This window comes from Eutrigla gurnardus (genome assembly GCF_963514095.1).
Source record: "Eutrigla gurnardus genome assembly, chromosome: 8".
Classification (NCBI taxonomy): domain Eukaryota; kingdom Metazoa; phylum Chordata; class Actinopteri; order Perciformes; family Triglidae; genus Eutrigla; species Eutrigla gurnardus.
The window spans coordinates 26,166,949-26,191,948 of NC_139922.1; the positions used below are offsets into that span (position 1 = coordinate 26,166,949).

The 25,000-nt window shown below is 44.1% G+C and overlaps 5 protein-coding genes and 1 long non-coding RNA gene across 9 annotated transcripts in view; 3 read left to right on the forward strand and 3 right to left on the reverse strand.

The window, feature by feature from the left end:
* Nucleotides 1–6,686, forward strand: part of LOC311016788 (uncharacterized protein) — an 18,401-nt gene extending 11,715 nt beyond the window's left edge. The window contains exon 4 of the mRNA XM_084014723.1: nucleotides 3,017–6,686. Within this exon, the coding sequence (XP_083870849.1) occupies nucleotides 3,017–5,034 (2,018 nt within the window). The 3' untranslated portion in view covers nucleotides 5,035–6,686. The remainder of the gene's footprint in view (nucleotides 1–3,016) is intronic.
* Nucleotides 6,687–6,793: 107 nt separating this feature from the next.
* Nucleotides 6,794–8,137, reverse strand: LOC311017655 (cytosolic sulfotransferase 3-like). The gene is made up of 4 exons (XM_084016145.1): nucleotides 8,016–8,137; nucleotides 7,831–7,928; nucleotides 7,170–7,344; nucleotides 6,794–7,086 (listed from the first exon to the last, which is right to left on the reverse strand). Exons 1-4 carry the CDS (start codon nucleotides 8,080–8,082, stop codon nucleotides 6,974–6,976), a joined length of 453 nt encoding a protein of 150 aa, XP_083872271.1. The 5' UTR covers nucleotides 8,083–8,137; the 3' UTR covers nucleotides 6,794–6,973.
* A 234-nt stretch (nucleotides 8,138–8,371) lies between these two features.
* On the reverse strand, nucleotides 8,372–10,591 carry LOC311017652 (cytosolic sulfotransferase 3-like). 2 transcript variants are annotated; one of them, XM_084016142.1, is made up of 7 exons: nucleotides 10,203–10,591; nucleotides 9,986–10,114; nucleotides 9,799–9,899; nucleotides 9,565–9,691; nucleotides 9,380–9,477; nucleotides 8,823–8,997; nucleotides 8,372–8,739 (listed from the first exon to the last, which is right to left on the reverse strand). In XM_084016142.1, exons 1-7 carry the CDS (start codon nucleotides 10,336–10,338, stop codon nucleotides 8,627–8,629), a joined length of 879 nt encoding a protein of 292 aa, XP_083872268.1. In that variant the 5' UTR covers nucleotides 10,339–10,591; the 3' UTR covers nucleotides 8,372–8,626. The 2 variants fall into 2 exon arrangements, with proteins under 2 accessions (XP_083872268.1, XP_083872267.1); XM_084016141.1 differs by having other exon boundaries at nucleotides 9,380–9,691.
* Nucleotides 10,592–11,725: 1,134 nt separating this feature from the next.
* Nucleotides 11,726–18,842, reverse strand: LOC311017654 (cytosolic sulfotransferase 3-like). Its single transcript, XM_084016144.1, has 8 exons — nucleotides 18,730–18,842; nucleotides 18,304–18,436; nucleotides 18,071–18,193; nucleotides 17,740–17,840; nucleotides 12,864–12,990; nucleotides 12,676–12,773; nucleotides 12,422–12,596; nucleotides 11,726–12,325 (listed from the first exon to the last, which is right to left on the reverse strand). The coding sequence occupies exons 1-8, from the start codon at nucleotides 18,748–18,750 to the stop codon at nucleotides 12,213–12,215; spliced, it is 891 nt and encodes a 296-aa protein (XP_083872270.1). The 5' UTR covers nucleotides 18,751–18,842; the 3' UTR covers nucleotides 11,726–12,212.
* LOC311017656 lies at nucleotides 13,072–16,770 on the forward strand. The gene is made up of 6 exons (XR_014597650.1): nucleotides 13,072–13,431; nucleotides 14,395–14,474; nucleotides 14,663–14,794; nucleotides 15,033–15,188; nucleotides 15,274–15,361; nucleotides 15,643–16,770. It is a non-coding gene; the product is annotated as an uncharacterized lncRNA (long non-coding RNA).
* Nucleotides 18,843–19,901: 1,059 nt separating the features above from the next.
* wdr46 (WD repeat domain 46) overlaps nucleotides 19,902–25,000 on the forward strand; it is a 6,440-nt gene continuing 1,341 nt past the window's right edge. The window contains exons 1-11 of one of the 3 annotated variants that reach the window (XM_084014676.1): nucleotides 19,902–19,986; nucleotides 20,243–20,401; nucleotides 20,942–21,022; nucleotides 21,107–21,219; nucleotides 21,322–21,409; nucleotides 21,722–21,783; nucleotides 21,968–22,072; nucleotides 22,162–22,312; nucleotides 23,326–23,561; nucleotides 24,031–24,184; nucleotides 24,855–25,000. The exon at nucleotides 24,855–25,000 is cut by the window's right edge and continues 2 nt beyond it. In XM_084014676.1, the coding sequence (XP_083870802.1) occupies nucleotides 19,930–19,986; nucleotides 20,243–20,401; nucleotides 20,942–21,022; nucleotides 21,107–21,219; nucleotides 21,322–21,409; nucleotides 21,722–21,783; nucleotides 21,968–22,072; nucleotides 22,162–22,312; nucleotides 23,326–23,561; nucleotides 24,031–24,184; nucleotides 24,855–25,000 (1,352 nt within the window). In that variant the 5' untranslated portion in view covers nucleotides 19,902–19,929. Of the gene's footprint in view, nucleotides 19,993–20,239; nucleotides 20,402–20,941; nucleotides 21,023–21,106; nucleotides 21,220–21,321; nucleotides 21,410–21,721; nucleotides 21,784–21,967; nucleotides 22,073–22,161; nucleotides 22,313–23,325; nucleotides 23,562–24,030; nucleotides 24,185–24,854 lie in introns of all 3 variants that reach the window. The other 2 variants (XM_084014675.1, XM_084014674.1) reach the window with 2 other exon arrangements.

Here is a 25,000-nt window from a genome sequence, read left to right on the forward strand (position 1 = left end):
GGTTAGTGTAACCCAAGGGGAGGGGTTAGTGTAACTCAAGGGGAGGGGTAAGTGTAACTCAAGGGAGGGGTTAGTGTAACCCAAGGGGAGGGGTTAGTGTAACTCAAGGGGAGGGGTAAGTGTAACTCAAGGGAGGGGTTAGTGTAACCCAAGGGGAGGGGTTAGTGTAACTCAAGGGGAGGGGTTAGTGTAACTCAAGGGAGGGGTAAGTGTAACTCAAGGGGAGGGGTAAGTGTAACTCAAAGGAGGGGTTAGTGTAACTCAAAGGAGGGGTTAGTGTAACTCAAGGGAGGGGTAAGTGTAACTCAAGGGGAGGGGTAAGTGTAACTCAAAGGAGGGGTTAGTGTAACTCAAGGGGAGGGGTAAGTGTAACTCAAGGGAGGGGTTAGTGTAACTCAAAGGAGGGGTTAGTGTAACTCAAGGGGAGGGGTAAGTGTAACTCAAGGGAGGGGTTAGTGTAACTCAAGGGAGGGGTAAGTGTAACTCAAGGGGAGGGGTAAGTGTAACTCAAGGGGAGGGGTAAGTGTAACTCAAGGGGAGGGGTAAGTGTAACTCAAAGGAGGGGTTAGTGTAACTCAAGGGGAGGGGTTAGTGTAACTCAAGGGGAGGGGTAAGTGTAACTCAAGGGAGGGGTTAGTGTAACTCAAGGGAGGGGTTAGTGTAACTCAAGGGGAGGGGTTAGTGTAACTCAAGGGAGGGGTAAGTGTAACTCAAGGGGAGGGGTAAGTGTAACTCAAGGGGAGGGGTTAGTGTGACTCAAGGGGAGGGGTAAGTGTAACTCAAAGGAGGGGTTAGTGTAACTCAAGGGGAGGGGTAAGTGTAACTCAAGGGAGGGATTAGTGTAACTCAAGGGAGGGGTTAGTGTAACTCAAGGGGAGGGGTAATTGTAACTCAAGGGAGGGGTAAGTGTAACTCAAGGGGAGGGGTTAGTGTAACTCAAGGGAGGGGTTAGTGTAACTCAAAGGAGGTGTAAGTGTAACTCAAGGGAGGGGTTAGTGTAACTCAAAGGAGGGGTAAGTGCATCCAGCTGTGAAATGTGAGCAGCACATCTGGAATGTCTCTGGATCTCCTCCTGTAAGAAGAAATAACGGCTTGGAGGGAAGAAAGTAAAACATACCTTTATATAAATAAAGAAGTGTGTCTGATGTGTGTGTTCGACTGACGGTGAAACGTGTGTGTGTGTCTGTGTGTGTGAAACACATGGAGTGAGTCATTAGTCAGTGTGTCAGCTTAATGTCGCTCTCAGCGTTTTAGCCCTCATCATGTTGTTCCACTATCCATCAAGTTTAAATACTGTATGTTGTATTAATATATATAGATATATATTATAATTCCAGATCAACGTGGTTGTTAGCCCCCATCACTCACAGTTTAAATATGTTGTATTAATATATATAGATATATATTATAATCCCAGATCAACGTGATTGTTAACCCCCATCACTCACAGTTTAAATATGTTGTATTAATATATATAGATATATATTATAATCCCAGATCAACGTGGTTGTTAGCCCCCATCACTCACAGACTCATCATGTTTTAGGTTTTTTGGTCTTCCTATCAAATAGATTACACATAAACCAGTGTGCAGTGTTATTCATGGTGTTCCTTCTTTTCCTACATTGTGTTATCTTCCATGAGAGCCGTTCACACAGCAGTCGTGATGAATGGGCCATGATTAGAATGCGGTTGGGTGTTTCCAGGATAAGGTGGAGTGCCTTGAACAAACTGAAGAGTGTGTGCATCCAATGAGAGACGGAGACATGATGATGTGTTGTTGTAGGCCGACCCGGAAAGTCGGCATCGCACTGGTTCCCAAGACAAAACGCCAACGGGACTTTGGATTATTGCAGGAAATAAGATCCCGTTTATGAGACTGCTTTTGTTTAGCAAGATAATCTTTAACAAATAACAGTTTTATGGTTTTTGAGGTGTGAATGCAAGCTAACGTTACAGTCTACAGACTTCAAAGTCTGCAGCATGACGTTTCATACTTTTATTAAGCTGCTTGTTAGAAACCGCCTTTTTCATGGAAAAGCTTCAATCAATCAATTTCATCATATTAAAATCTTCTAGATTTCAACCAGTAATATCATTACATCCGGAGGGGGGGGAGCACTATATACATATATATATACATGTATTGTATAACACGGAAACACAGAGTTTTCGGGCCGCGTTGACACTGTTTGATGTTATGCGATGTAGAGGTTCTTGCCAATTACATAATCTAATCCAATTAAGCCACGGAATTAATTACTATTCAGTTATTCCGAGGAGTTTTGCTCAGCATAATGTTCTATGACTTCATGAATAAAATGTGGATGATGAGATGAGAATGTCCAAATGTTACTGAGATTCATGCATCGCTGCTATTACATGACCTTCCCTACCAGGGATGGGACGCTATAAGATATGATTTTTTTAAAACTGTAAATGAATCATAGGGGATTTTCATTATCAGGATGATCGTGAATATCATCATGAGTGACTTGAAAAGAGTATCTGTCATGGTAGAGACGTAAAAATGACAATAATAATAATAATACAGGAAGTATCATGTCATAAAATAAACACTCAGACAGCATTTATTCATGCAGGTAGACCTTCGGATTTATGATTACATTATTCAAATAGTTTATTTGTTTTTCACAAAAAAATGTATATTTTTGTTTCTTAATTGAATGTAAGGTAAAGTGACGGTGTCTTGGGATCCGATGTTACAGCTGACGAGTAGCAACACACTGACCTGATACTCGCAGTGATGCAAAGATTTCAAAAATAGACGTTATTGAGACTTTATTAGACCTCGTCTTCATATTAATATCGTATAAAACCAGTCTGGGACAACGTGTCTATGCAGAACGGATTACGTTACAATGAAGAAGTGAGATGGTTTTATCTCATGGTGGTGAGCTAGTCCCCTCTAGTGGCTCTGTGTAGTATTTCATGTACTTTTCAGATGAATGGAAGTTATATTACTTTTAAATATGCTGTGACTCTTTTTTTTCAGGGACTTCTTCCCAACTTGCCACCGGTTTCACCAGATCACGGTTCAGTCCCACGTATCAGGCTGGCAATGCTCAGAGGAACCGCTCCGTCATCCTGGGACATCCTCACCAAGCTCCCCGCTCCACTTCTGACCCCGCCCCCTCCCCCAGCGACAGCTCCGCCCCCAACGGCACGCTCCTCTACTGGGGCGACCTGAGCCGGACGCTGGCCTTCGCCTGGGAGCTGCACGTCTACGGCTCGGCGAGCCTCTTCCTCCTGCTGTTTGCCGGAGCGGCGCTCGGCCTCACCCTGTCCCCCGGAGCCAACTGTCCTCACCGGGGGGCTCTGGCACTCGCCAACGCTCTGCTGTTTCTGGCCGGAGGCCTCAGGGCGGCGCTCTTCCTGATCGACCCCTACGGCACCCGGAAGCTCCTCCCCCGCCCCGCCGTCACGGCCCTCTACAACCTGCCGCTGCACCTGCTGGTGTGGACGCAGGCTGCCCTGGCACTGCTGGCCTTGAGGGTGGCAGGAGTGAGTGTGTTGCCTCCCACTCTGGAGCGCCCTCCTCTGGTGGCTGTGTTGGCTGTGTTGCAGTGCACGCTGCTGCTGGCGGCCGATCTGCTGTCCCCGGCCCTGTCCCCCGTGGTGCCCGTCACCTTGCAGGTGCTGTCCCTGTGCTGGGGCCTGGCTCTCTGCCTCGGCTTCCTCTGCTATGTGTTTCCACGGACACGCTGCCCTTCCATTCCCCATGCCGGAGTCCCCGAGGAGGCCAGGAGGAAGGCCTGGACGGGGAGCAGGAGGACGGGGGTGGTTCTGGGGAGGGTGCTGGCGGTGTGTGCGGTTCTGGGGGCTCTGTGCTGCGGGCTGCATGTTCACGCCACCTTATGGCTCTACGGACTGCTGGGAAATTGGACGCGCTTCAACTGGGGATGGTGGCTGGTGCACTTCTGGGCCCGGCTCCTGGAGCTGGCCTGGGGGATCTCCCTACTCCTCCTGGGTTCTTGGGTGTTCTGGAGACCCCGAGTTTGCCGTGGAAGGGAGGAGGGCGGGCCAGATGGCAGAGCAGCAGGAGACCTGCCGTCCCCAGGCCAGTCTACAAGCTCCACTCAAAGACATACCTGCTGGTCCAAGATAGTCCAGAGCCTGAGGGGGAAGCCCTGTAGAAAGTCTGACAGTAATGGGGTGGGAGGAGGAGGAGGTGGAGGAGGAGGAGGAGGGGAGGTGCCTAATAACTGGGCTGGCCAGGAGCGTCCTGGAGCTGACATCAGCAAGAGTCTGATCAGGAATCAGAACCACGAGCAGGCCGCTGCCCAGCCACGCTGCGTCAAAGACAGCAACCAGGGACGCAACCATCGGGGCCGCTCGGCAGAGCGAGGCGTGTCTGACGGCTCCTCGGGCTCGCTGCTGAGGCTGCAGGCGCTGGCTCCGCCTCCACAGCGCTCCGTGAGCGGCAGCCTGGACCAGGAGAGGGACACTTCCCTGTCCCTCTACGAGTTCGATCTGCGGCCCCCGTCTCCGATCGACCTGACCCGCAGCATCGACGAGGCCCTGCACCGGGAACACCTCATCACAGGAGGAAGCTTGTTTCATCCAGGGAACCCATCCTCGCAGTCGCCCTCCCCGGGGTCAGGGGTCAGCCCGGGGCCCTGGCTCCGCAGGAACAGTGATCCTCAGATGCTCTCTGAGAGCAGCGACGCCGCCACAGAGTCTTCCATGCCACTGGGGGGCAGCGTCCTCAGCAGCGTGCCCAGCAGGCAGGTGACCGCCCCCCCGACTCCCTCCCACCAGGGTCACAGGTGGGCGGGGCATGAAATGGGGAGCGTCCCCTCATCGGTGTCCTGCCCCGTCTCGCTTCGTCCCTCCAGAACATCAACGGGGCATCTGGGGGAGGACGGGGTGGACGACACGCGGCCGTTCATCACCCCAGACTCCGAGAGGGTGCGGGGGAGGGCCGGGAGGCCGGCGGGGTCACGGAGCTACCTGGAGGTGAGCCGACACGACGACTCTGCCAGTGTCAACAGTGAGATTATTGATCTATGAACACCTTGGAACGCAGGACCAATGACGGCACATCAGACACACCATAATACTGTTACTAAGCAACGCTGATCGATACATGAATTATTTTTAGGAGAGCTGTTTCAAAGTATCTCCGGTGATGACCTTAAAGGATATCACCTAGTTGCCTTTTATGTTGTTGACGGGTTTGTGGAACCTTTGACCTTTTACAAAAACTGTGAAATATAGCACAGATAAACAACAGAACATAAATCCATCCATCTCTCTTTCCTCACACACACACACATTTATCTTGTCCATCACACACACCTGCATATCACCAGTATCAACGACATGCTGCTTGTGTTCTAAGTCACAGCACCAGCAGGGTTTCTGTAAGTCTGAAGGATGAAAGGCTCCGAAGCCTCTGTAGCTCCCACTTCGATTGTTTCTGTGAGAAAAGAAAAAGTATTTCGTGCTTCCATTAGTCTTCCATATTTGCTGTTATGTACAGATGTGCCATACATTACCTTGGTTGGTTCTGTGCTCCTTTTATGGTTCTACATTTGGGAAAACTTTCTATCGCGTCTTACTGGTATCATAACGACCTCGGAAACGGATTCCTCCTTCTTAGCTCTTAACGTGCTGCTGCTGCTGTGGTTGTTGCTGCCTTGTATGTTTAATGTGAATTAGTTGCATAAAGAGGCAGGCGGGAAAACACACACGATTAGGTTCATTTCATCTTCAAAAGCTTCTGCAGTCAGTAATCATGTACGATTAAAGCCTCCGACTGCATTTTCTACATTAACTATTAAACATGATCCTCTCTGATTGTTTGCTATGCTAACTAGTTAAACGCCACACACGACTGGCTTGGCATGAACCTCCGATCTCTTTATAATAGACTCAATAACACTTCTCTGTAAGCCTGAGCACTAGACTGAAGTATTTTACTACTCAAGAGGACAAATTATCTTTCCCATATAGGATGTATAAGCAACAATGTAAATAATGACTTTTAATGTTGATGAATAAAGGTGTATATGAAACATAGTTGTAGTTGTTACTGTGAAAGACAATCTGAAGTGGCGTTGCCGTTGTGTGCGAGCTGTGCAGACAGACGTGGGGTTCGAGACAGAACGGAGACAGTTAATGTTTTTTTTCCCGATCGAAGGTTTTGCTAAATTAAAAAAAGTTTGGATTATTCTTCACTTCTTTAAATGAAATATCGACAGTATTAAAAACAGGAAAGTCTTCACACGTTATGTAGTCTGAACTTGATGATCCTTGAAGAGAAAACGTTCCAACATGAGATCATGAATCCCGATGACTTGTTATTTGTCCGGTTGCCTCTGCGTGACGTGCGGTTCCTCCCAGTGATGCTTGACTTGTTTAGTATTGACAGTACAATGGCCTTGTGTTGTAGTCTACATTCCAATGAACCTGTAAGATTTCACTGTATCAATAACCTCTTTTACCCTCCTGACCCGGGCCTTCAACACCCGTAGCGCCGCCCCCTCGACGAAGCAGTATGTGCCATAGAAATACAACGTGCCCCCCCCCCCCCCCCCCAGTCTGTAGTCACAGTGCTGAAGTCCAGTGTCGGTTCCTTCATTTTGCTCATTGAACTTTTGTTCTTGTATTTCTTGCTGCATTTCATGTCTGGATTCCAATAAAAATGAGAAATACTTTCATCGTTGCTGTTTATTATTTTTGTTTATGCATTTCACACAATGTTTCAAAAAAGAATTAGAGAAATTAAATAGAGAATTATGCAAAATTGAAGATATGTCAAGCAAAGTATAATTTCCATTTTTGTGTTAATATCACACCATCAGGTTTATGAGGCTCTATTACCCTGAAAACATTCAATTTGGATTCATGATGGTCGGCAGTGATGGTCATAATAACATAATAACAGTATATTTATTTTATTTATTCACATTTTTTTGGCTGGTTTTTCCAAAAGATTGAGAACGCTTTAAAGTTCAGTACGAAACTGCAGTGTGGTATTCTTCATTTTCTGCTTGTAGTCCTCATCAAACGCTTCATCCTGAGCCACGGTGAAGTGGTTCTTCCAGTCGCCTACTTTCCCTGCACAAACACAGAAAAGCACATTAAGATCTAATAAAGACAGAACTTTTTGTTCCCAGAATATATGTTGTATTTCACTGTACCTCTTCTCATGAAAGGAGACACTTTCTGATTCATAGTTTTGACTGTGGAATAGTTGGTCATCTTGTTCTGTTTCATATTATCGAACTTTACTTCAGTCGTGACTCTTTCCTTCTCCTCGGCCGAAGGAGACAAGCCGAGGAAGGAACACAGTCGGTCCAGCTCTCGTCCTGTGTCCTGCAGAGAGTTGGAAGAATCTCAGCCTTGTTACACATAGCAGTGATAAGGAAGGAAGGAAGGAAGGAAGGAAGGAAGGAACACAGTCGGTCCAGTTCTGTGTCCTGCAGAGAGTTGGAAGAATCTCAGCCTTGTTGCACATATTGATTAGGAAGGAAGGAAGGAGCATTCTGATTGGCTCTCAGTGGCTCTCAGCTTGTGTTGACAGAGCTAACAGTGTTTACCCGAGGGGGAACCACATGGGTGTGTGCTACTGTAACCGCCATATACAGAGTAGTGGCTGTAAGCTAAAGAGCCCGCCAGGCTATGTCAACGAAGCAAGGAGATCGCTAGGATAACAACACACACAGAGGGAAAGCCACTTTGTTCTCTGCTCAAGTGGACATACTCCACTATATTTGTACGTAGCTGCAACATTACAGACTACTGACGTGATGAAGGGTAACGGCTCTCCTGAAGCCCACACACTAAGAAACCTCAGCTCACCTCAATGAGATCCTCATAGAACGTGTAGTGAATATTTGAGTAAGTCCGTTTCTTCTCCCACCAGCCGCTCACATGGTCGTACCAGGATCCAAACACCACTGAAACCACAGCAATGAAATGAGGGAGACATGTAGGAAATGACATGACGGTGTGCCTCAGTTCCACTAAAACCACGTTAAACTCACCCTTTCCCTCCATGAAATTCTGCAGAAAGGTGTTCCAGTCTCTCGTCTCTGGCATGGCGTTGCTCATGCGGTAAAAATGGTAAAAGGACACCGCGTTGTCCTTTGCATTACGAGCCACATTGACTATCTACAGATGGAGAAAAGCGCCGCCCCCTCGACGAAGCAGTATGTGCCATAGAAATACAACGTGCCCCCCCCCCCCAGTCTGTAGTCACAGTGCTGAAGTCCAGTGTCGGTTCCTTCATTTTGCTCATTGAACTTTTGTTCTTGTATTTCTTGCTGCATTTCATGTCTGGATTCCAATAAAAATGAGAAATACTTTCATCGTTGCTGTTTATTATTTTTGTTTATGCATTTCACACAATGTTTCAAAAAAGAATTAGAGAAATTAAATACAGAATTATGCAAAATTGAAGATATGTCAAGCAAAGTATAATTTCCATTTTTGTGTTAATATCACACCATCAGGTTTATGAGGCTCTATTACCCTGAAAACATTCAATTTGGATTCATGATGGTCGGCAGTGATGGTCATAATAACATAATAACAGTATATTTATTTTATTTATTCACATTTTTTTGGCTGGTTTTTCCAAAAGATTGAGAACGCTTTAAAGTTCAGTACGAAACTGCAGTGTGGTATTCTTCATTTTCTGCTTGTAGTCCTCATCAAACGCTTCATCCTGAGCCACGGTGAAGTGGTTCTTCCAGTCGCCTACTTTCCCTGCACAAACACAGAAAAGCACATTAAGATCTAATAAAGACAGAACTTTTTGTTCCCAGAATATATGTTGTATTTCACTGTACCTCTTCTCATGAAAGGAGACACTTTCTGATTCATAGTTTTGACTGTGGAATAGTTGGTCATCTTGTTCTGTTTCATATTATCGAACTTTACTTCAGTCGTGACTCTTTCCTTCTCCTCGGCCGAAGGAGACAAGCCGAGGAAGGAACACAGTCGGTCCAGCTCTCGTCCTGTGTCCTGCAGAGAGTTGGAAGAATCTCAGCCTTGTTGCACATATTGATTAGGAAGGAAGGAAGGAGCATTCTGATTGGCTCTCAGTGGCTCTCAGCTTGTGTTGACAGAGCTAACAGTGTTTACCCGAGGGGGAACCACATGGGTGTGTGCTACTGTAACCGCCATATACAGAGTAGTGGCTGTAAGCTAAAGAGCCCGCCAGGCTATGTCAACGAAGCAAGGAGATCGCTAGGATAACAACACACACAGAGGGAAAGCCACTTTGTTCTCTGCTCAAGTGGACATACTCCACTATATTTGTACGTAGCTGCAACATTACAGACTACTGACGTGATGAAGGGTAACGGCTCTCCTGAAGCCCACACACTAAGAAACCTCAGCTCACCTCAATGAGATCCTCATAGAACGTGTAGTGAATATTTGAGTAAGTCCGTTTCTTCTCCCACCAGCCGCTCACATGGTCGTACCAGGATCCAAACACCACTGAAACCACAGCAATGAAATGAGGGAGACATGTAGGAAATGACATGACGGTGTGCCTCAGTTCCACTAAAACCACGTTAAACTCACCCTTTCCCTCCATGAAATTCTGCAGAAAGGTGTTCCAGTCTCTCGTCTCTGGCATGGCGTTGCTCATGCGGTAAAAATGGTAAAAGGACACCGCGTTGTCCTTTGCATTACGAGCCACATTGACTATCTACAGATGGAGAAAACACCCTATTATTATCTGTCTGCATCATAATGAAGTGGGGTTTGTAACTCCCATATTTGACAGGCTACTTGTTGCATGTGCTTGGCTTTTACCCGAACATTCTGCTCCCAGAAGGACTTGGGTACAAACTGGACGGGTAGATGAGTTTTAATGAGACGAGGAGTGGTGGGAAGTCGGTTTGCCAAGTCGGTACCTTTTGTGAAGGGAAGCATGAGACGTGTTTGACTGCATGTGGTAGTGTGGTTGCCTGTGTGTACTCTATTTGGTTGGTGCAACAACCTGCTGGCATAGAAGGTCTTTTGGTCTCCAGAAACGGTACTCTCTCGTGAAGAGGGATGGACGACTGACGCTCTGGACTAGTCTGCCCAAAATACAGAAGATCCAGGAGGTAGGCGACCCACGTTGTTCCTGAGATTAAAACACATGGACGCATCCTGTTCAGTGGCCTGGACATCAGCAACATATATCCAGGGGCATTTATGAAAATGAAAGCTACCTGATTTAGGATACGTAGCTATCAGAATATCATCTGGTCTCGCTTTGAAATTCTGTATCTCGTCCCAGTTGTCAGTGTACATATTGGTCATGGAGACTCCGTGGAAGTCAAACAGTGTCGGCCGAGACAGCTCCATCTGGGAGAATGCATTATTTTAAATCATCTTCATCAATTATCAGTCATGCTGTCAGGACTGACGGAGATGCTACTTTAGTGAAGGCAGGAAGCACTGAAATTCACAGTCACATATCAAAATAAAACATCTCAACATACTCAAACCAATCAACAATAATTTGCCAAATAACAGTTCAAAGTCGCCCACTCACCCAGTTTGTATTAAACAGATAGATATACAGATATATATTTACCTGAAAGAACGACTCAAGACCAGTTCACTCCTGTATATCAGAGGCTAAGCCCAACCCAGCCCACACCCCCCCCAGCTAAGCCCAACCCAGCCCACGCCAACCAGCTAAACCCAACCCAGCCCACGCCCAACCAGCTAAACCCAACCCAGCCCACGCCCCCCCAGCTAAGCCCAACCCAGCCCACACCCCCCCAGCTAAGCCCAACCCAGCCCACGCCCAACCAGCTAAACCCAACCCAGCCCACGCCCAACCAGCTAAACCCAACCCAGCCCACGCCCAACCAGCTAAACCCAACCCAGCCCACACCCCCCCAGCTAAGCCCAACCCAGCCCACGCCCAACCAGCTAAACCCAACCCAGCCCACGCCCAACCAGCTAAACCCAACCCAGCCCACGCCCCCCCAGCTAAGCCCAACCCAGCCCACACCCCCCCAGCTAAGCCCAACCCAGCCCACGCCCAACCAGCTAAACCCAACCCAGCCCACGCCCAACCAGCTAAACCCAACTGTAGAAGAAAATGTGTTACCGTATACAGTTTTATTTTTATCTCATCCTTATAATCCTTTCTCTTGAACTCATCAAATGTCCTGCTGCTCTTGATTGTGGTTTTTGAACCACAGAGAGAAACCCAGCTGCCCCGAGAGCAGCCACACCTTTGTCTTCTCAGGAAGTCTCTAACTCTTGGAAGAGACGTGTATTGAGTCAATGCAAATCCACTCATCACACCGTCCTCCATGTTCTCTGTAACTCTGTATAAAACTCTGACGAGCCCCACACTCGTCAGAAAGGACTTTATGGCAACGCTGTGACTTCCTTTTTCCACTGTCAGTGATTAAACCTCAACTGAACCAGCCACAGAATTGGACCTGAAGAGTTTTCTTTCACAGAACCCATCCCAGTCCAGCCCAGCTAAGCCCAACCCATCCCAGTCCAGCCCAGCTAAGCCCAGCCCAGGCCTGCCCCGCAGGTCCCTGGTAGGTAGATGAAACATGAAGTATATGCATCGTAAATAAATAGGATTATTCTCAATATACCATCACGGTCAAAACATGTCAGGATAAACCTCAGCGTATAAAGGCAAGATTACATTTAGAGACAATCAAACCCCAAATACGAGTACCTGGAAACGTAATTCATGTGCTGATCAAATGGGTACATTGTCTTTATTTATTGCTATTGTGTGTTATTGCTGGTCGGTGCTGTATCTAGTGAAAGTGATGGAAAGGAACATAAAATTGTACTGTGTTGCTCAAAGTGCAATTTCATACACAATTGCAATTTTATGATCATTTTGTTATTTAAGGCGGAAAAAAGGAACAATTTGAATGAGGTCTTTTTCGTTTTATTGGATTTATTAGTGTTAACAATATTACTGTGAGAACACATTAAGATTTGCTGTCTTCATCAAAGTCAGAATGTGTGGGTTAATGATAATTGGCTAGTTTTCTACATGCCTCGATCTCTTGTTATGACGTAATATTCGGTATTAAATATATATATATATATATATATATATATATATATATATATATATAGATCACCGCCTAAATTCAGATATAATAATCAAGAAGATACAATAAAAACTTCCACCATTGGAGGTTGCTGCAACGAGATATGCCATCTGCACATCTCCACAGCCTAGATCAGATTTCAGTGCGGAACTGAAGAGTGGAGCCCTTCATCTGTTTCTCGTAGTCTTCGTCAAACCGTTCACTCTGAGCCACGGTAAAATGGTTCTTCCAGTCACCGACTTTCCCTGCAGAAACACAATCACTCAGGTGTTTCAGCTCAAAGAGGAGATCTGCTTTTATCTCAGCTTTTTCTCGTCGCACACATTTCTACATCGGCTTACCTTTTCTCATAAAAGGAGAAATTTTGAAATCCATAACTGGGTTTGTGGAGTAGTTGGCCATGTTGTCCTTTTTCATGTTGTCAAACTGCACTCCATCCTTAACGCTTTTCTTCTCCTCGTCGGAACACGACAAACCAAGGAAGGTGCAGAGTTTGTCTATTTCCCGCCCGGTGTTCTGGAATCACATGTCAGTTGTCATCGTTGCGTTATTGTGATAGAGGAGAAGCAGAGAAGAGGAAGAACAACTCCAATACCTCAACCAGGTCTTCGTAGAACATGTAGTGGAGATTTGAGTAGGTCTGTTTCTTCTTCCACCAGCCGGTCACGTGGTCGTACCAGGATCCAAACACCACTGAGGCCACGAGACAACACCAAAGCTCTTTAATCATCGTGCATTAGAAACCCCTGGTCTGGTGTATTATCCTTGTGGGTTGTTACGTACTCTTTCCCTCCATGAATCTGTGGATGTAGGTGCTCCAGTCTCCAGGCTGCGGCTCAATCATGTTCATTTGATCAAAGTGAAAGAAAGACACCATGTTGTCTTTGGCATTGCGGGCCACGTAGATAATCTGCAGAAGAATGGGGGAGAAAGGCTTGATTTGAAGACCAACCTTAAATGAGATACACACTGAAAAATTGCTGTTGTTGGTTTAATGTGTATTTTCGCGCTCTAATAGCTGAAAGTTATTAGTTTTTTCATTTAATCTAAACATTCTAATTTATGTTTATGGTTGAAACTATTTTTGTATTTGGATACAATATAAATTAGCAGCTGGACATTGAACTGAATTTATTCATTTGATCAAAGCATTTTTATTAGATTAAGCATGATTTGCACATGCGCATTTTGAGTTTGAGATCACGCTCTCTGACCCGTTTACGTCCAAATAAAGGAATAAAAAAAACCTCCGTCACAGAATCAGTGGGCGTCGGCCGCAACGGTACACTCCAACAGACCCCTCGAGCCAGGCTGCGACACAGAAGAACGACAACGAGCAACATTGATACTGGTAAGGTAAAAACATTCAACCTTGTCTACCGTTAACGGTTTTTTCCAAGTATACCTGACTGGCCTTGACTCTGGCCGTAATTTCAGCACTACCGCTTGATAGCTTGTAAGTTATAACGTTAAGCTAGCGCTAACGTTAGCATTCTTCATTCAAACTATAAAGTTAACATACGGTACGTTAGCCGCCCTCTGGTCGTGGGTGGGTTATGCTATCACAGTTAGCTAGCTACGTTAACTAACAAATGCAAGCTATCATTTCTAAATGTAATGTTATTTTGTGGCGGAATTGACGGTAGCTCAAGTTACCTCGTGTAAGTTAGTTAACGTTACAGCTAATGTTATGTTCGTGACTTAAAATGCTTGCTCTGTTTAGTGTGTTTAATAGTTAACAGTGGCGCGAAGAGCCTATTGTTTATTTGCCGACATTACTGTCTTAAAGTGCTCTGCGGGCTCTGTTTTAAAGCTAGTGAAGATAGTAGTAGTAGTAGTATCGTATGAAACTACACACCGTTAGGCATCAATTATTACCAACCATGACATGCTAGCTTGTAAGGAAGGGGGTTAATAATGCTCCAAAGTTTCTTTTTTGTTCGTTTTTGACACGTGGTGACGTTAGTTAATCCCCAGGTTCAAGCTGCAAACTTGACTGATGGTTATTTCTGCTGTCAATAGCATAAAGGCATCTGTGATCTTTTATTCCCCCCCCCCTAATTATCTCGTGTTCAGTATTTATCAGCCATGGTATTACAAGGCCAAGCTAATTCTAGCTGGTAATGTTACTTTGCTACACTGTTAACAGCATTTACATGTGGTAAAAAAAGTACCAAAATGTTAGCCAGCTTCCCTAAAATCATAAAATAAAGTATATGTGTTTATGTAAAAGTTGGATAATTTGTGCATTATGTTAGTAGCGAACACACTTTGATGGTTAACTTAAAAACTAAATAATGTATTCTCTTTCAAGTTCAGGGAAGCAGCCACCAATCAATTGTGTTCCTGCTGTGAAACCTATTTGGAAGCTCCTGCCAGTGATCATTGCTTGTGGTAAGTTCTATTTACATTGTCATAAGGACATTTTTGATAATTAGGCCAGTTGGCTGGGGAAAGTATAGAATCTTCTCTTATCTGGGAAATTGTCTACCAGATCTACTATGTTAAACTAAATGTAAATAAAAAATTAGGTGTAGTCTACTCAGTTAACTAAAGGTATCTTTTGTATCATGTTTCCTCAGTTATCCATGTATGTGGAAATGTAAAGACTGGCAAGAGATGGCAAAGACACTCGGATACCAGAGACAAGAAATTGTGCATAAGAAGCCGAGCATTGAAGACGTCTTCGAGAGATGACCTGCACTTTTTCAGATGTAGGTTTTTAGATGCAAAGCATCTCAGACGCATTAGTCACCCATGCATTTACTAACTTAATTGTTAGCCTGTAGTGGTTTCATCGGCATGGCACTCAATTCATGTTTTCATTTTTTTTTGTGTGTGTAGGTGATAATTTGGTTAGACTGTGCTGGTGATTCTGTTTTGTTTTTCTAGGTTTAAGTATTTCACCATCTAAAAACGTGTACCCTTCTTTCTGTATGCTCTACTTTTTAGATCAATGCCAAGTTCATCCGAATCACAACAGTTCCCTTGGAGACAAAGTACTTGTCGCAGTTGGACAAGCACTCCACCAAACTGCTGGAGGTCATCAGGAGCAAGGGAGGAGTTGTGAAAGAGAAGACCACCAGGACCTTGCAAGTTTTAGATGAGGTATCTATGAACAAGTTGTGTATCAGTGAGATCCATGACTGAATTGATTGTTTAATTTTAATTGATTGTAACTGTTCTTACTCAGACTGTGGACATCACCATCAGAAGAGAATGCATCCTCTCTGATGATCTACCTAGGCGAACCTGTTGAGAATCTTATCAAAGAATACCAGGTAAGGGCTCTCACCCTCTCACTCGCTCACACAGTTAACACCCACAGACTAACAGCCATATGTAATAAATAGGGTAAATATGTGAATTGTGTGAGTCTCATGGGCCAGCTTTTTAACCCAACGAGAAATCTTGTCACTTTTAATCTCGTCATACCCCTTGTAATAAACATTTGTTTGATTTGCGCCTATTCAAGTTTTGAAAGTTTAGAGTTTATAAGAGATTAAGATTCGATTTCTGAAACAATAACGCTTATCTTTTCTTTTCTTTTTTTTTAATGCAGGAAAATGAGGTTGAAGAACTGGAGCAGACAACCATGGCGATCTTTATCACTGAGAAAGAGGATCCTCTACATCCACCCGAAGAAATTAAAATTGTCACCGAAGGAACAGAGGTCCTAAACGAGTTGCCCTTAGTTGCAACAGCTTTTGCCATGGTGTCTTTGGGCTCTTATACACACTCAACCTAAAATATCCAAAAAGACTGCACTTCACCTTTGAATTTGTGCAAAAGGTCCTGATGGAGCTTGATGGAAAAAGGATGACCAAGAAAGTCAATAGACTGAGCACCCAACTGTACAGCACAGAGGTTACATTTTCAGACTAATGGAGGGGACCAGGAGCTTTCTATCTTGAGAACTGGAGAGATTCACACAAGTCATCTTAAAACCCTTTTAAGAAAATCATTTGGATAACTTTTCCTGTCAGAAGAATGTTCCTACTTCTAATTCCTAACTGTTGATTCCATCATGTGAGTGATACTTAAAGTCACCAACTTTGTAGGCTCAGAGTTTTTGTTTGAGCTATTATGCCTAAACTCTCAGTGTCTTAGGAGTTCCACTATTCACTGTCTGAGGAGCAGTTCCAGGATTTGTGTTCAGCTGAAAGAGTCTGTCAACATCATATACATTTGAAACAGGTGTACAATGCTGTCAAAATAACATTTAATTATATTTTAGGATGTTTTAAGGTGAAATGTGTTCCGTCAGGAAAAACCTTCCCAATTCAATATTACTACAAATGTGATGTCATCAAGTGATGATTTGAATTATGTAACAAATTTGTGGGCTCAAAGCCATTTTGTCAAATTACTTGTATTTTAAGATGAACTGTGGTTGATATTTTTACACTGCTGCACACACTGCCCCACCACAGTCTGTGATGTCAGAGTACCTTTTTTTGCCATAGACAGATGTTAGTACCTCCAAAGACCTCACAGATTAGGGTGAGGCAGTGTGTGCAGCAGGGTGAAAATATCAATAGGGCAGCAATTGATCATGTGTTTAGCTAATAGTAAGGCTTACACCTGAATTAGAAAACGTATGTCCTGGTAAATTTGCCATGGGTACTGCATGATGTCTTAGGAGTTCGACAGGACATTTAAAACAGATGTTGAATGTTTATGGAACAATAAATATGAATGTATTCTAAAGGAAAGTGTTCTGAGTAGTCATTGATCAAAAAGTATAAAAATCTATTTTTAAAATTTGACTATACATTTCAAATAATGACAACTGTTACTTTTTTATTTGAGACAATCTAAAATAATTAGTTTGCTCCAAACTAAAAATGATTCGATTGCTCCAACCTTTAAAAAGTGGTTGCATGGATTTAAACTTTTCAGGTTAAACTAAATTAAATTTTTGCTTTGAGTCAATGTCAAATATTTCGTGTGATTGATTACCTCAATTTTTTTACATTGATCCAAGGGTTTTATTTTTTCAGTGCAATGCATGTAAAACAAACATCTAAGTCACTGAACTCCAGAGATGCTGAACAATATTCTGAGCAAGCTTTAACACCAGGAGTTGGATTCATTTGAAAACATGATGCATTTTAGTTTTTAGTTTTTTTTAGTTCTTGTTTAGTTTGGTGCCTGTTCATGCTGATTTCTCCATAAACGTGACGTTATACAGACAGGAGAGGACTTTAGATCACTGTTACAGTCCAATCAGCAGCACTTGTATCACACCATCCATTGTGCTGCACTGGGACACTCAGGGTCCAGCTGCTTCCTGCACACAGGCGATACTAAAGCTCTGTAAACCTCTGAAAGCAAAGCAAAAAAAAACTAAAAAAACAACACAAACCCTGAGTCACAGCGTGAAGCGAGTTATTTCCCTTCCTCCTTTCATGTGAATGGGGCGGGACCGAGGTCTGGGAGGCGGGACTGAAAGGAAACGCTTGTGTGCTTGCTCGATGGGACTTTCATGGTAATGATATAAATGACGATATAAAACAGCTGAATGGATAGACATGCCTCTATTCCTATGATGCTGCTTCTTTTCTTGTCGTCATTCAGCCTTTCAATGAAATGTGAGTACTTAATGTTGCCTTGTTGTCTATTTCAGCGTCTCTTATATATACATCGGTATACTGACCTTGCAGTTTTGCTCCCAAAAGGACTTTGGCACAAACTGGACTGGAAAGTGAGTTTTGATGAGTCGAGGAGAGGTGGGGAGGTTGTCCACCATGTCTTTTCCTGTATGAAGAGGTGAAGATAAGAGTGAACCCCCATCCTGTAAAGTGCTTACATGCTTGACTGCTATGTGAGATACATACGGTGATACCAGGCATGTGAACCTTCACCTTTACTGAAGCTTAGCAACACGTAGAAAATCCCTGCATGGTATATAAGCTGCTGAAGGTTATATAAGTCTTCGTGATGCATGCATGTGAAATATGGTGAGTGCATTGGATCGTCTGTATAACCTGAAACCCAGTCCGGGATGATGATCTCCAAGAAAGGCACTCTATCAAATATTGGGATGGATGACTGACGCTCTGTCTGACCAAAATACAGCAAGTCAAGGATGTAGGAGACCCAGGTGGTTCCTAAAAGACAGAGAGAAAGGAAAAAATAGATCCCAACCCCTCACCTCTATACACAACTATTTATGAGCTACCAAAGCATTTACAAGGGCTGTTCTTGTTTATGGACTGACCTGCTTTGGGGTATGTTGCAATAAGTATGTCATCTGGCCTGGCCTGAAAGTTCTGTACATTCTCCCAGTTGTCTGTGAAATAGGATGTCATTGAGACTCCATGGAAATCAAACAGTTCTGGTCGAGGCGGTAACTGAAAATAAAGAAGAATGGAATAGAATCAAAGCATACGAAAGCATGTGATCATCGTGAGAGTTGTAAATTCAACTGAGAAGACTGTCACTTTGTCAGTTGCAGTCAGTTTTAAAATGCTGGAAATCATTAGATTTGTTTCTGTTTGTTAGTTAATTATGCATGCATTGTAAAGAGACTTCAGTCTAAAAGTGCAAAAACATTACATGCTTAACAAGAAATGAAACACTCCAAATGAACGTTGGATTAAAGCACAAGGCAGCTCTTTAAGGAAAGATTTGTTGAGTGATATACCTTGTCTGTATCAAAAGCCATGCTTGAAGCTGTCGGTTCCTCTGCTGATACTTTTCTCTCCTGCTGTTTTGTGCAGTCAAGCTTTCGGCGTTTCCCTTCCTCTACTTGCTCGTTGCATAACCCATTCTCTGTTGTAATATGAGGCTGACTTCCAGATGTGATATGGCCACTGCCCCCTCCTTATTCCTTTTCCAGATCACGTGTCCAAGCCTATATCCCCTGTTCTTTCTGAAATATATAGATAAACGTTACCATGTAAAGCTGCTTTTTTTTATTCAGTGTGTAAAAGTTTTACACGCTCTGATGAGAACAAGTCTCAGCATTTTCATTCATCCAAATCCTTAAAAACAGATTTTGCTAATTTCATTTCATGGCCTGATTTGATCATTTTAAGCATTAGAAAGAGGACAGTCTTTTATTTGTTTTCCTCGAGTTTTGGCCTTGACCACATTGCATGCAAACTCAAACAATGTTGGTCACATGAGGACACGTCTTCACAGTGCGCACGGGTACAATTCAAAAATATGTGGTGTTGTTTTGTCCTTTGAAGTACCTTTGAGGTCATATTACATGGGTTGAAGAACAATGTAGCTACTTTGTTATTTCATGCAGTGTTCTTTTTTAATGCATGTTCTGGCAACTGAAAGGCAGGCCGAAGTCCGAAGAACCACCCTTGATACCATCTGATAAGCGTACATAAAGGATCTTGGCCCATTTCCTAAAATACTTACAGTTAGTCTGGAGGAAGTTAACAAATATTCCTCCCGTGAGCAGCAAAGGAGAAGGTTTTGAAGAGGCTGTAAAACACTGTGAGTTGCTTACAAAAGTCCTGTCGAACAGAAATGTTTTAAAACCAGATTTAAAAGACTGTAAAAGTTCATTCCAGACATGAGGAGCATAAAAAATGTATTAATGTGTACATGAAAAATCAATTATTAACTTATAAATATCTCACTTTAAAAGCATTATATTTTTTCTCCAAACTAAGTAGTAGTATTAGTATTGTTATTATTATTATTATTATTATTGTTGTTGTTGTTGTTGTTGTTGTTGTTGTTGTTGTTGTTGTTGTTAGTTGTCAAAATAACATAAAAGTTTTATGCGAGTACTATTTGATTTGATCGAACGAGACGAGTTTAGCCGGATGTGACGCGCTCCGACGCGCTGTCAGCCAGGAAGTGAAAAACGTATACAACAAAGATGGCGTGTCCCAGCGAGGCAGCGGTGAGCGACACACACGTGGGGAAGAAGAAGAAGGTAACCGTGAACACAGTGATTTGTAAGCGGGTGTAGCTGCTGCTGTCGCCGGCTGAGGGAGGCTAGGACGCCGCCTTTTAAAACCCGATGCTCGGACGGAGCGTTAGCTCTGCTAGCATCAGGCAGCTAACGAAGTAGCGCGTGCGTACGGAGGCCCGGAGGAGGCCAGCTGACCGCGCTCTCCTGGTTTCTGGGCATAAATACATACAATAAACTCCCTGTCTCGTTCTCAATCCGTTTGTCTCGTCTTTAGCAGCCTCCAGCTCGTTACTGGGAGGAGGCGAAAGATGGGAAAAACGCCGGGGAAGGCGGAGGTCAGACCGGGGAGCAGCAGCAGCAGGAGGAGCAGAAGGCAAAGAAAGCGAAGAAAAGGAGGCACGAAAACGAGCAAGATGGGAAGAGATTCATCTCCGGGGTAAGAGAATAAAGTGATTGTTTCTGTCAGCATCAAGGTGTCATTCAGAGAGGTTGGTTGAAATACACAATAGTTAATTATTAGTTAGTTAGTTTATTAGTTTATTGATCCCTAGGGGAAATTCACGAGATGTTGTATATATTCTAAGATGAGAGGCTTAGAACTGAAGTGTTGTCAGCAGCTGCAGTACAAACTAGGAAAGAGTGCATGCATAAACAACAACAACAGCGTTGTATGTGTCTCAGATATCATCTGCTTCGTGGTAAAGAGTAGTAGTAGTACAGGACGGGTAACTGTACATGTGTCAGGTTATGTAGGTATTTAATGTAGTATTTCTCAGGTAAACAACTCGTGAAAGTACCCGTTCAGTGACGTAATATTCAACTAATTTTAAGTGTTCCCTTTTGATTTTACTAAACCTAAAGAAAACTGTTATTCCACACTTCCTGATCGTACCTTTGGGCAGCAGCCATTATGACCAGAAGATGATGATATTTAACTTATATTGCGATCTATTCATTATTTTTCACGCTCCCTCAGAAATCAGACCCTTTCCCCGGGCCTGCTCCTATTCCAGAAGACAGGTTGCAAAAGTTCAAGAGGAAAGATAAAACGAAAAAGGTAAGCACGTGTCTCTAATTTCCCATTTCTGGTGAATCCATGGAGTTGGTCAGCATCTCATTTCCTCTGTTCCTCTCGTCCCAGCCTCGCCGCAAGCATTACAAGCTGAAAAACATCATCGCACGGGCAGAAGAAGTTTCGGAAATGGCCCAGGAACAAGCGGCTCGGTTTGACCTCCTACTCCCAGAGGACGCTGGGTAAATGTCTTCTAAACGTTGGCCGGCAGCTTCGTGTCACCGCGTATGATGAGTAAATGATGAGAAATGTCACTTGGTGACGTGGTTTGTCTCCGATCTCAGGTTCCTAGAAGGAGATGAAGACGAGGACACGTGTTTGATCTCCCAGGAGGACATTGCAGAATCAGTGGATATTACGTCTGGGACAAAGGTGGGACACTGACATGACACTCGTTTCCATATTGAAAGATTTCACTTCTGACGCCTTGATTATTTAAAAAAAGTTGTTTACGGTCAAATGTTGATTTGAGGTAAAATCCCATGATAAAGGAGCTCCTTGTTGTTTTAGTATGACTCGTAGATTATGTGTGCGGGTTCAACTTAATTAAACCTATATTGTGTTTAGAACAGAACACGGTTGCTTATTTGATGAACTCCACAAGCACCCTAAACGGGTTCCCAGCTCAGATAGTGTTTATCTTTTCATTCATTCGTCTTTCTCTCTCTCCCACTTCCTCATCAGTATTTTGATCTGAAACTGGCTCAGTTTGGACCTTATCGAATAGATTACAGCAAGACTGGACGGTCAGTATCTCATCCTCACAGTGTATGAAGTAATGTTGGGGGTTTATATTTAAACATGCGTTGCTTGACATGTTATCGCCTTGTAATTTTCTTATCGAGCTCTGTGGAATGATTAGTTTTATTCTAGATGTTTAAATGTTTGACATGTGGGCGCCTTGTTAACGGTGTGGTTTCTCTGCTTCAGCCACCTGCTGCTCGGTGGGAGGAGAGGGCACGTTGCTTGTTTAGACTGGCAGTCCAAGCAGCTAATGTGTGAGATAAACGTGATGGAGACTGTCAACGATGTAAAGTAAGTCCAACCTGTACAAGCATGCGTCAGCGACTGTGACATCGGTTCTGTAGCTAGCCGAACATCAATGATCTGCCGTGTTTATTTAGGTGGCTCCACAGCGAGGCCATGTACGCGGTGGCTCAGAAGAAGTGGCTGCACATTTACGACTCCAAAGGAATCGAGCTTCACTGCATCCGCAAATTCAATGACGTCCTCCGAATGCAGTTCCTCCCCTACCACTTTTTGCTAGCAACGGCGGTAGGTTCATTAATACCGCTCTCATAGGGTTTGTACGTAATGTATTGCATCTTTATTTTGATTAAATCATTCTACTGTTATGCCGGCCGGAGGCATCATGTTTTTGGGTGCCCGTCCATGTGGTCCATAAGCACGATATGACGGGAATGCCTTCAGGGAATTCCATCAACAAACATGAGCCTGGAATCAGGGATGAACCCATTTGATCTGGGAGGTCAAGGCCAATGTGACCTCAAGTCCGTCCCATTGTAATAAACACGACATCTCGGGAATGCAGGCGTTAAGTTAAACTATCTCGTTGTGGGGTTTTGAAACTTTGACACTGGGGCCTCCGTCCGCCAAAATAGACCGTTTTTAAGCTTAGATTTGGTGGCAAATTAAAGTTAAAAAATATCTATAACTATTACTGTTTTACTTTGATATAGGCCAACACTTGAAAACAAAAAATGTGACCGTTTTCTAGTTTAGGCGACTGGGATTGTTGGAGCCATAATATAGTTGGGTCTGTTTTATTTCTACACATGCAGTTCTTGAGTTGGCCACAGGGGGGGAGCATTGATCTAAAACGAGCAGATAGTTGACCTCCAAGCTGATGGGAGGCAGGTGTGTCGCCATGCTTTGTTCGGCTGTACGCTGAAAGGACATTTCAGATTTGAATATGGATATGAATGTCAAATTTACTGGACATTGGTTTATTTTTAGCCCATAACATGGGTCTGAAACAAGTTCACCCGTTGGCCTCTCAGTGGCTTATTTAATTTGGTTCAAAGTCACTACAGGGCTTTTAAAGTAGGTTAATGAGCTGTGTGTTAGACTACGCATGCACCAGTCCCTCTCATCTTTGTGTTGCGTCTCTGCACACCTCCCGCTACGACAACCCTCAGTCTAGAGTACAGTGAATTAAAAAGAGAACGCATTGACCACAAGTGTTTTCCAGACCTTTTAATGCCGACTTGACTTCACCAGCAGCAATGCGATGTGACGGACCTTCCTGTTCCCGCTCTCCCCTACAGAGTGCTACGGGTTTCCTGCAGTACCTGGACGTGTCCGTGGGGAAGGAGGTGGCAGCCATCTGCACCAAGACTGGCCGGCTTGACGTGATGTGCCAGAACCCTCACAACGCCATCATCCACCTCGGCCACTCCAACGGCACCGTCACCCTCTGGTCGCCCAACCAGAAGGAAGCCCTCGTTAAGATGCTGTGTCACCAGGGCGGCGTGCGCTCTGTCGCGGTAGACAAGACGGGCACGTGAGTCACCCTTTTGACCTCTTATGTAAGGGACACACATGTTGGGTTGGCTCCTGGAGGCAGGGAGCTGTGGATACGCATGTACATCTAACGGTCGTTGACCGATTGATTGAAGCAACTTCAGGCTTGAAGAGTGTGATTAGTCCTTGTAAAAAGGCATTTCTTCAAGCAACCACCTGGAGCAATATACTGAGGGAGCCAGTCGTATACATGCATTCTACCTGGATTCTTATGACACATACAGAGTATCACATGTTCTTATTAATGCAGCGTTCCATTGAGTTAGCCTGTGAAATGTATATAGAGTCCCCCAGGCAAAGCAGCGAGTGGTTCAATCTGTTACAATCTGTAGAGGAACTAAACGATGAAGTGCTTTATTGTCCGGTTGAACAATGATTGTTTTCTGTGAACTGCAGTTCCCTCAGTGTCCACCAGAGAGCAATGTGTTGTTCTGTTCTCCTGCTGGCAGATACATGGTGACCTCTGGTATGGATAAGAAACTGAAGGTATATGATGTTCGAGCCTTCAAGCCCCTGAAGTCCTACTTCCTCCCTGCTGGAGCTTCCTGTCTGTCTCTGAGCCAGAGGGGGCTGCTGTCGGCGGCCACGGGAGACATCGTTCAGGTCTTTAGCCACCATTTGTCACTCAAAAGCCATCTGGAGCGCAAGAAGAAACTTGTTTTTTATTATGAGCCAACACGGCTGGATGCTTACCACAATCAGCAGGAATATGGTAACATGAGACACATTGAACTCTGATGGATTACGTTTAGCTGCTCAGTTAACTATCTCTGTTTTCTGGGTAATTAATACCAAAGACATACAGTTGGAGTCCCTTGAAAAATGAACTATGGGAAGTTAGTGCTCAAACGACACATTAGGAAGTCCTCTCACTCCTCTTACCTCAGGAAATTACACAGAATCATCACGTTGTTACATCACACATCCGTCTTAGAAAGATGTAGGATAAACACATCAGGTTTGTGTTTTCTGGTCAACATGTTTCATGATTCAATTATTTAGAAATGTCACTTTGTTCTGGGGCCCATTTACACTCGTAGGAATAGAAAATAATAATCAACAGATTATTAAATATTGAAGTGAAATAACTGAACAACAACAACCCACTAAATGGTGGCCAACTTTCAAGGGCATCCCTTTTAATGCTACAACATATTTTATATAAAATAGGTCCAGCTTTTGTTTTTACTCTCTGCTTCATTGGCTGCATCTTTTTAGTTGTGTTCTTTACATATCGGTGACCTTTGACCCTCGTATCCCCTCCTGTCTGCAGGTGTACAGAGACGTGTGGAGCTCTCCGGTGACTAAACCCTACATGGCTCACAGAGTCCATAAGACCGTCTGGGGGATGCACTTCTGTCCCTTCGAGGACGTCCTCGGCGTGGGCCACGGAGACGGCTTCACCAGCATGCTGGTACC